Genomic DNA, 10000 nt, shown 5'->3' on the forward strand with positions numbered 1-10000 from the left:
TATATATATATATATATATATATATATATATATATATATATATATATATATATATATATATATATACATATGCATGTATATATAGATTATGCATCATTACATATAAAAGTATCATGTTTTTTCCATTCTACATGAGGATACATAACACAATACGAAAAACTGTATGGTATCTAGATGTACAATCTCTACGGTACTACACAGGGTTAAGATGTCAATTCAAGAGATTTCTTTAATAAATCCCCACAAGAAAAAGTCAGTATATAAAAGACATCTGTTATCATCACATGGGAGGAGACAACCAAATGCTATGATGCTAGACAAAAGAGAGAGAAAAAATATCAGTATATCAGTAATTGGAGAGATATTGTATTTGGTTCATGCATGACACAAATAATTATAAAAAAGGAACAAAAGGTTACAGATACAGCAAAAAAAAAAAGACTAAAAAAAACTGGACACAAAAATACTTGATAATGCTGACAATAATGCCATAAAAATTCAAAAGATTTTTTTTTTACGCCCAGTCACATAAGGATAAAATATGCACAACTACAGTAGACATGAGTTTGGTGGAGGATTGTATTCTAATACATTAATATTGGCAAAAGAAAGATCCAGTCAATTCTGTGACAGTGGACGGTGTATATACAAATTCTGGAAAGTACCTGCCAACTTAAAAAACGTGGTAGAAGCCAGTGTACGCAATGACATCACATTTCTAGACACAAAAAAAAAAAACATATTAAAAAAAAGAAAAGAAAAATCTGTGACAAACATGGGTTACACTGGGACTAAAGAAAAGAAAAAAAGAAATACAACCGGTGATATATAAACGGTGGTTAAGAGATCAGACAGGCATGTGTTTTAGCGAAGGGTCAGACCTGGGTGTGGGTGTGGTGATCAGAGGAGCGATGGCGGTCATCTTCGCTGATTCTGGAGAGTTCAGTGCCGCGCCGGGACTTTTCCGCCGGCACCGCGTCCTGCACGGGGGTCATGGCAGTGTCGTCGGGGCCGTGGGATGAGGGGGACACCAGCTGAGGGACCATGACAGGGATTCCATATCTTAGGTTACGTGTTTTAGACATGCGGGAACAAACTAGCTGGCTGGCTTGCAGTGACTAATTGTTTAAGAAATACTGGATCATTATTCATCCTTTATTTTGTTTTTAATATAAATGTCTTTGTTAATATTACTTGGTTAGGGATTTATGATTACTTCTGGAAGATCTATTTATTCTGCAGCAATTCACCAAATGATATTTACACATTAGGAATTTAAAGGACTTTATTGTACATAAGTTTAACCACTTTTTCTTCTTCCTCTTCTTCTTTTAGTAGATTTACATATTCTGGTCTCCTGAGATACAGACTTACATATGGTACTTACATTTTGTCTCTGCACTTTATTCGCACTGACTTACAACTTACCTACTTATTTACGATGCTCTGCCTTTTTACTCGCATTTTCAGTGAAGCTTTAGTATGGTTATTATTCAATATACTGTCTGTGAGCCTTCTTAAAGACGGAGTGTACCATTCACAGCATTACAGACTGAGACTAAGTTCAAGAGCCTTTACTCCTTCAAACTTGAGTTCTCACAGTCAGCAAACCTATTTTATAGAGAATATAGATGGTTCCATCTATAGAGTCTAAAAATAAAGGTTATGCCAAGTCTTCTTTCCATGAAAAGACCAACCTCCAATAAATTCTGCTTTTCTTTACTACAACTTTTTCTAAACTTCCTTAGTTAATGTTCTACCCATACCTCAAAACTTTCTTGCACCAAACTGTCACAGCCACAAGCCACGACATACCCTAGAGCCCTGTGGCTACTTGAGGGATGACACCTGTCTACTTACGGTGAGGCGTTGCTTGTGCTCGGGGCTCTGTAGGTTGTCCGCCTTCAACTCATTGTCGGTCTCCTCCGAATCATCAAACTGTGATTTCCACTGTGAGGCCAAAGTAAGACCTCCTCCTCCTCCCTTGGTGGCCGGCTGGGAGACATTGTCGTCATCAGCCAGAGCAAACTGGGTGATGGACACGTCGCGATGACCCAGGTACTTCGCTCGCTGAACTGGGTGGAACCTGGTGCCCAGAAAAAAAAAAAAAAATACCCAGGAATCCATTAGTCTCACTGCTCATTGTAGACAAAGCACCATGACTGTTACTATATCATTAATATATGACAGCGTACTTGGGACAACTCCAGGACTTGTGGTGCAGGACTTACCACAGTCATTGCTGTGTCGTTGTTGTTTTTTTACACCACAGACCCATATTAAAAAAAGCTTAAAAATAGAGCTGGTGGGTGATATAGTCACAACCTTACAAAACAAGTAATCCACCAAGACTTATACGTGACTAAACTAAACACAATCTCGGTAAGAGAATACTCTCTCATGGTTTTCATTAGGTAAACTAAGGCATACACACACACACCAGGCAATAAGACCATCCATAAGTCCCATGAAATATGTATATATTTTTTTTTGCTTTGTAGGTTGCAAAAGACACACTTGGTTTCTAGAACTATATATTCAAAAGAAGACGGAAAAAGTTAAATAAATAATAAATAACAAGTGAGGCTAGAGAGACAAGTACAGGTTAGAGGGGATACTGTCGAGCTAGACCAGCAGGATAACAGGCTGACTGTTGACTTTCTCACCTGGCCAATCCAAGGCTCCTGTTGCCAGACAAACCAAACAAACACACAATCAATATAGTTAGAAAAGGTAACAATGAACGCACTAATATCCCAACTGGTTGACTTGTCCCTGCTTTGAGTTTACAAAAGAGTTTTAAATTGTTTAGTAAAGGAAACCCAACCAACAAAAAAAATTGTGAATTAATTCCTTCTCTTTCTTTTTAAAAGGTTTTCTCCTCTTTTGGTTAGTGAGACAATTCCTGCACACACAAATGAAGCTAGGCTAGATTAGGACTGCTTCCTCCTCCTCCTGCTTCTCCTTTCTCAGCGAGCCACAGACCTTTTGTGGTGGGTCCTTCGGTGTGGGGTGTGGTCGCGAGCATGTGGGTGGAAGTCTCCCTCTGTGGGGGGTGTGGAGCCGCCCGGAGACACCCCCCCTGCACTGGGCTCCATCCTCACCAGCCGTCCTCCATCCTGGAAGCTCACATAACTTCCATCCTGTACAGAGTACTAGGGGGAGGGAAGAAATTGTACCATTATTGAACTAGTGGAATCAAGGAAGGAATCATTAATTTCATTACCCAAAACTGTGCTTATATGCACTGTCAGTATATGATCTGCAAAATGAATATTATATTTTTGTATAGCCGACATTTTATACCTTCTTTAAACACACCAAGTATTATCAAATGAACTAATAGTTGACAGACTGCATTATATACAGGAGACAAGCAATACTCCAAAAGAACAAAGAATATAACAGTTATTTTCATCATCATTTAGGTCTTAGAAGATACACACCTGATCTTCCCTCTTGCTAGCAGGTTCTACATTCATATCTACATCATCCACAGCTGTATCTACTGACGATAACCTTAGTACTGCCAGTGGTTTTCTGTTCTTATTATCCTCGTTTCCAGCTCCTCTGTAATTCAAGAATAATGGTGTATGGGTTTCTGTGGCAGATGTACAAGTTCACTTTGTTTACAGAAAACAAGCAGGAGCATTAGGAAGTTATTTGTTTGTTTTCTTTTCTAAGTGAGGAGAAAAAAATCAACTGAGCCTACAGTATGTCTGAACCTCAAGTATCCAATTTCATGAACTCAGAATGATTTCATGATAAAATCATTGTTTTTAGAAAACATCTTACTCCAAATTCAAATTCATAATAAAGTTTAGATAAAATAAACCTTTTTAAAAAAATGCCAATAATTTAAATTTTATAAACTCACATTAAAAAGAAAAAAAAAAATGTCAAACACACACATTTTAGAATGCAAACATTACCTTGGCGTGGTGTGGCCTTGTCTGGAGGCCATGACCGCATCTCCATCCCAATCGGTAGAACACTCGAGGCGACCCTCCTTCTCCTTCTCCCCACCTCCTTCTCCTTCTTTCTCACAGGTGAATTCTTCCACCTGTTTCCAGAGAAAAGGCACTAATAAATAAAACACATAACATAATAACTTACAACAGTTAGTAGGGAACACCTATGATTAACATGTGTTTAGCTGTTTGTTCTCTGTGATGCATAACATGTAGACCTGTTTGCTGGGAAGAGTAAGAAAATAATGTGAGGTTAGAGTGATAGTTTGTAACGATTATTATAAAAATACTGTTGACTGCAAGGTAGGCAGAATGAAGTGCATTAAATAAGAAAAAAATTGATGGGATAGTATATGTTTAAGTAGAGTGAAAAATAAAAATTATTAAGTATCAAGTTCTCAGGTGGCTGTATGTACAGTGCACTGTTGCTTCTGTGTGAGTTGCAAGTTATAGTATTTCATTGGCAATGCAAGGCGATGCAACGTATCAGGCCTAGAATGTAATTTCAATAACTATGCAGTATTCTACAGTGAAACAGTGTAATGACAATATATATGATAAATTATTATGATAAGTCACACCTAGAGTGCCACAGTGAAAAATAACCAGTCAATGAGTATTAACACCAGCTGTGATGCAATTAAACATAGTCATACTAGGTGCATTTACTATTCAATGTGTTACCTAAAACTTTCTCCTTATAACAGTCTAAAGAATCATCATTTTGTAGATGCAGTTTGCCAGTAAACATGCAACAATCAGAGCAATATAGCTCATAAATTTAATACTACTCTAGCTTGTATAATTACCTTGCAATCTGACTACTAATATATTCATCAAAAGATATATCATCCAATCATAATGATATATAATATTCTAAAATACAGGTCACCATAAAGTAACTACATTGTCCTTATATCAAACCACACTCATTTTGACTCGTAAACGTCTTTATTTCAGTTGAAGAGAGAATAATTGTGGCAGTCATGCTCAGTAAATTCTCATGATTCATGTTTTACCTCAAAACAATCATTTCAGAAGAGAAGAAAAGTTAGAGCGTATCTATGTAGTGTGAATGTGTCTACATACACTTATATGTAAGTCAACAATGGGATGTATTGTGTTAGATTCATCAACAGCTTATTCATGACTAAATCACAACTTGCTTGATTCATCACAACTTGTGCATGACTTGTCACAACTTTTCGTAACTTGTGCCAGATTCATTACAATTCACACATGACTCATCACTACTTAACCACTCTTCCTAATGACCTGTGCATGATTCATCACATCCTATTCACACCTCATCACAACCTGTGCATGATTGCAGTTTACTCCCAACGCATCACAGTCTGTGCATGTACTGTGCCTACAATACCTATGTGGATAATTACCAACATAATCATTTTTACCTAAACTAAAGGATTTGAATAATCATGATCTCACCAAATGTTCCTTCTTTGCTGTGATATACATGTGCTAAAAATGCATGAGGATTATGTAGAAGGTTGTGTAATTTAGCCTTTTTGTGTTGGCAAAAAAAAAAAGAAAAAAAAAAAAACTTTTGTGATTTGAACTTTCATTTCCTTAGAGTCTCATGATTTTGTTGTATTAAAAAAATCCTGTAAATTAGTTAATTTCTCTATTGACAGTGAGTTTATAAATAATGTTGGTGGTCATAATGATGCTGGTGATGGTGATGGTGTTGGTGGTGGTGGTTTGATGATGACAATAATAATGCCAATTATGATAATGATGATGATGGTGATGACAATTAGATAATAATAAAATGCAATGATAACAATGACAATAATGTAAGTAATAATAATAATAATAATAATAATAATAATAATAACAATAATAATAATAACTATACTAATAATAACAACCATAATAATAATGACAATGATAATGATACTGATAATGATAATGATGATGATTATAACAATAATAACAATAACAGCAATAAAAATAACTGTTATGATAATGATAATAACCACAACTAAAAAAATAATGGTAATGTTTACTACTATTACAGTTAGTACTATCATCAAAACGTTTACCGTTAACATGACCATTTTCATCATTAGTATGCACTACTTTCTGATATAATACCAATTTCACTGCAGTAATCATCACTTTGTCATCACACTAGTTAGCAAATATTATCATCAATCTAATCAACATCAGTTAGTCATCTTACCAACAGTTGCAACATCAATAATATCGGTATTTCTATTTAGGTTAAAATCAATCAAAGTTCAAGCTTAGAAGGTATTCCTCATTGTCAGTGTCAAGACCATGGACATAATGAGGGCCTTTCCTTATTAGTATGTTAGTATGTCATGTGACAACAGTTCTACGTAGGTTCAAGGGTAAAAGAGTTGGTTCCGTACATTCACACAGAGGGGGTTGGTGGGGAGGCAACTTAGTAGGATTACACTTGCCTGTTAGGACACTAGAGTATATAAAAGCTTTTTGACTTAAGTGTATTAGCCTCATCCCAAGCGGTGCTACTTCTACGCAGAGAGAGAGAGTGAGAGACAGAGACAGAGAGATCGATAGGACAGGTACAAAGCTTAATCCAGCTGTTAGGTCTGACTACAGTAGCAGAGTTTGAGGGTTTTTAAACTTTTTTTTAACCACAGCACAAAAAATGTGTTCACACAGCAAAGACACCCTGACCAGACTTTAGGGAAAGAGCAGGCTGTACCTTTCTCTTCTTGGGTGACATCTCCACCTCGTTCGTGTCCTTCTCATTGTTGACGATGATGTTCGCATTGACGTTGTTATCGTTCAGCACGCGGTCCTTAGTCTCCACCTGTTGCTGAAGACGCCAAATTCACAATGACCAACTGAATGCTGGGACTGGCTTTGCTTAATCTGAATGGTGCAGCTTGCCTACCAGAGATTCACAATCACTAGTGCAGGGTGTATTTGCCAAAGTCTCTAACTAGTTGGGGGGGGGCATAGACGTGCTTGATGAAGTATTTGATGCTAGCAAGTCTTACTAGTTTGCTACTTATAGAGATACAGAATTACTAGACATTTATGTTGAGACAAACATGAAGTTAAGACGCAGCATCTCAGCGCTCGACAAGTGTAGCACGAGTCACAAGGAGGAGCAGAAGTTTTATACAACAGAGAGACATAAGCAATGGGTTCTATGCTACTGTGGTCCAGCTACCCCACCAGCCCCACTCAAACCCCGGACCCCAATGATTCACTTACTGCCTGTCGTGTCTCACAGGGATTTCTTGACCTTTGCAAGTCACAGAATGTGTCCAGAAAATGAATGTATAATTCATTTACATATATATCTTTTAAGCCTTCTGCATCATGATCCCACCAATGTCAAAGTAATTCATATAAAATAATCAAAACTAAGTATGCTACCAGTGAATTTCTGGCCAAAGTACATCGACCTCTTGAGACTCACTTTCTGATAACATCTGCGCAAGGCCATACTCCTGGCTCCTTGTACTTAAAGGTGGTGTATAACTACATGTTTCTCCTTTTACTCTTCAGTATATCCCATACTGGTTTAAAGGCTTGTGCAATACACTGAGAATCGTAATAATAATAATCATATTAGAGCAAGAGAATTATGAAAAATAGAGACCCTCATTAAGGGATAACCAGCAGTAGTTCTCCCGATCCACACCTGGTTGATGTTCGGCTGGGGTTGGTGTAGGACGGTGTCTCGCCTTCTTCGTCTCCTTGGGTCGTGGTCATGGTCATGGGGCGCCTCCACATTCTCCTGGTTGTCCACTGAGCCCAAGACATTGTCATCAAGCATGTTGTCTGTGACGCCCCCACCGCCATACACCAAACGGCTGTTGAATGAATATTGGGAATTAATTTTTTTTTTCTTTTTTAAGAGGGGAGAAATCTCAAAATAACTTCATAAGTGTATTCATGCAAGGAAGATATTCATGGTTTTCATAAATACACTGATTCTTTAAGAAACACCCTAATTTATGTACCTAGAGGAATAAACATTATCCAGTATGAATGAGTGAATTAGTTATTTTCTATATAAAGAAGTCATATCCACATCAGACTCAAGATATCTAACCTGTCCACATGTTGAGGCTTCGTAATAACAGCATGCGTAGTAGTAGTGGTTGTGCCAAGGGAGTTGTCGGTAGGAGTCTTCTCCCAGTCAAACGGGTCAGCCTCCTTTACCCCTCGACGTTTCATACATCTCTCAAATAAACCAGACAGCATCTGGAATTGTTTTAATTGCATTAGGGAAGAGAAAAATACCATGTGATTGACTACACCAATATAAAAATGAACACTAATGTTTTAAACAATTCAGTATTAAATGGAGCTTTAATGTTATAAAATGACTTTGAGAAATGAATCTGTAAACCCTTTATTTATACTTCAGAAAATCCAAATCTAAGGGCATATCCCCGCAAACTCTAAGCTTGTATACAAATCTCATCCAGAAAAACAGTGGAGGCAATAGTCACATCTCAAAAAAGCATCTTTAACAAAGAAATCACCAAGTCAGAAATATACTCCAACAATCTACTCTCCCACTGAATAATGACAATGTAGAGAAAAAGAGTAAATAAAGAACAAAATTGAGAAAGGGTGAGACTCACAGCATAGTCAGGCTTGTCGTAATAATCAAGGTTTTGTATGTGTTCCAGGAACTGTTTGAAGTCGGACGGGAGGTGCTTGATGAGTAGCCGGTGGTCGTACTTTTCCTTCATGAGGCCCACCTGAAATGAAGGGCAACCATTAGCAATGATGTGAAGAGGAAATAATGCATATTTTTCTGTGGAGATTTTGATATCCATTTGCGGTGAAGGTTCCTGTTAAGTCTACTGCAACTCCTGGACATAGTGTTTTTTAAGATGATGTTTATGGTGTTTATTACTTTTGTTGTTGGTGCTTATCATTTATGCACTGAGTTGTTTGATCCAAATTTCTCAAAGACAAATCAAGGAGAATAACAGAGAATAATCTGCATTAATATAACAGCATCATGTCCAACAATAACTCATTCAGTCACAATAACCCATTCACTCCTAACCCCTTCCTCTAACCCACACACCCCCCTCCCGAACACCCCTCCCGACCCCTCCCAACCCCACTCCCCACTCCCTTCCCACTCCCCTCCCAACCCTTTCCCTCTAACCCACTCCCCTTCCGACCCCCCTCACCTGTTCCTTGTCCTTTATTTTTCTCCAAGGAAGCTGTCCATTCACAAATTCTACAATCATGTAAAAGAGAGACCACAGGTCATCGTGCCGGCCCATCTCCTTGTTCTTGTGTGCGTTCATTGAGGCATAACGTACTGTCCCTGTGGAGGAGAACGAGACACTTTTGATACATTTATTGAGAGGAGAGAGAGAGAGAGAGAGAGAGAGAGAGAGAGAGAGAGAGAGAGAGAGAGAGAGAGAGAGAGAGAGAGAGAGAGAGAGAGAGAGAGAGAGAGAGAGAGAGAGAGAGAGAGGAGAGAGAGAGAGAGAGAGAGAGAGAGAGAGAGAGAGAGAGAGAGAGAGAGAGAGAGAGAGAGAGAGAGAGAGAGAGAGAGAGAGAGAGAGAGAGAGAGAGAGAGAGAGAGAGAGAGAGAGAGAGAGAGAGAGAGAGAGAGAGAGAGAAAGAGAGAGAGAGAAGAGAGAGAGAGAGAGAGAGAGAGAGAGAGAGAGAGAGAGAGAGAGAGAGAGAGAGAGAGAGAGAGAGAGAGAGAGAGAGAGAGAGAGAGAGAGAGAGAGAGAGAGAGATTAGTATTTTGTGAGTAAATAGGGGAAATTGAATAAAAATATCATGAAAAATCATAAAAATATAATAATGATGATACTAATAAAAATAATAATGATAATAACAGTAGTAGTAGTAATAGTAATAAAAGTAAAGGTAGAAGTAGAAGTAGAAGTAGAAGTAGTAGTAGTAGTAAAAGTAAAAGTGAAAGCACAAGGAGAAGAAGTAGTAGTAGTAGTAAAAGTAAAAACAGAAGTAGAAGTAGAAGCAGAAGCAGTAGTAGTAGTAGTAGTAAAAGTTGAAGT

General features: G+C 37.8%; 1 protein-coding gene across 7 annotated transcripts in view; it reads right to left on the reverse strand.

The window, feature by feature from the left end:
• LOC113828803 (uncharacterized) overlaps positions 1-10000 on the reverse strand; it is a 220647-nt gene that overhangs the window by 15060 nt on the left and 195587 nt on the right. For 5 of the 7 annotated variants that reach the window (XM_070118894.1, XM_070118889.1, XM_070118888.1 and 2 more), the window contains 10 exons: positions 9155-9294; positions 8591-8710; positions 8053-8204; positions 7639-7810; positions 6688-6801; positions 3933-4063; positions 3447-3570; positions 2986-3155; positions 1861-2086; positions 882-1034 (listed from right to left, as the gene is read on the reverse strand). In XM_070118894.1, the coding sequence (XP_069974995.1) occupies positions 882-1034; positions 1861-2086; positions 2986-3155; positions 3447-3570; positions 3933-4063; positions 6688-6801; positions 7639-7810; positions 8053-8204; positions 8591-8710; positions 9155-9294 (1502 nt within the window). The remainder of the gene's footprint in view (positions 1-881; positions 1035-1860; positions 2087-2985; positions 3156-3446; positions 3571-3932; positions 4064-6687; positions 6802-7638; positions 7811-8052; positions 8205-8590; positions 8711-9154; positions 9295-10000) is intronic. The other 2 variants (XM_070118890.1, XM_070118891.1) reach the window with 2 other exon arrangements.

The sequence above is a fragment of the Penaeus vannamei genome, chromosome 43 (assembly GCF_042767895.1).
Source record: "Penaeus vannamei isolate JL-2024 chromosome 43, ASM4276789v1, whole genome shotgun sequence".
Lineage (NCBI taxonomy): Eukaryota > Metazoa > Arthropoda > Malacostraca > Decapoda > Penaeidae > Penaeus > Penaeus vannamei.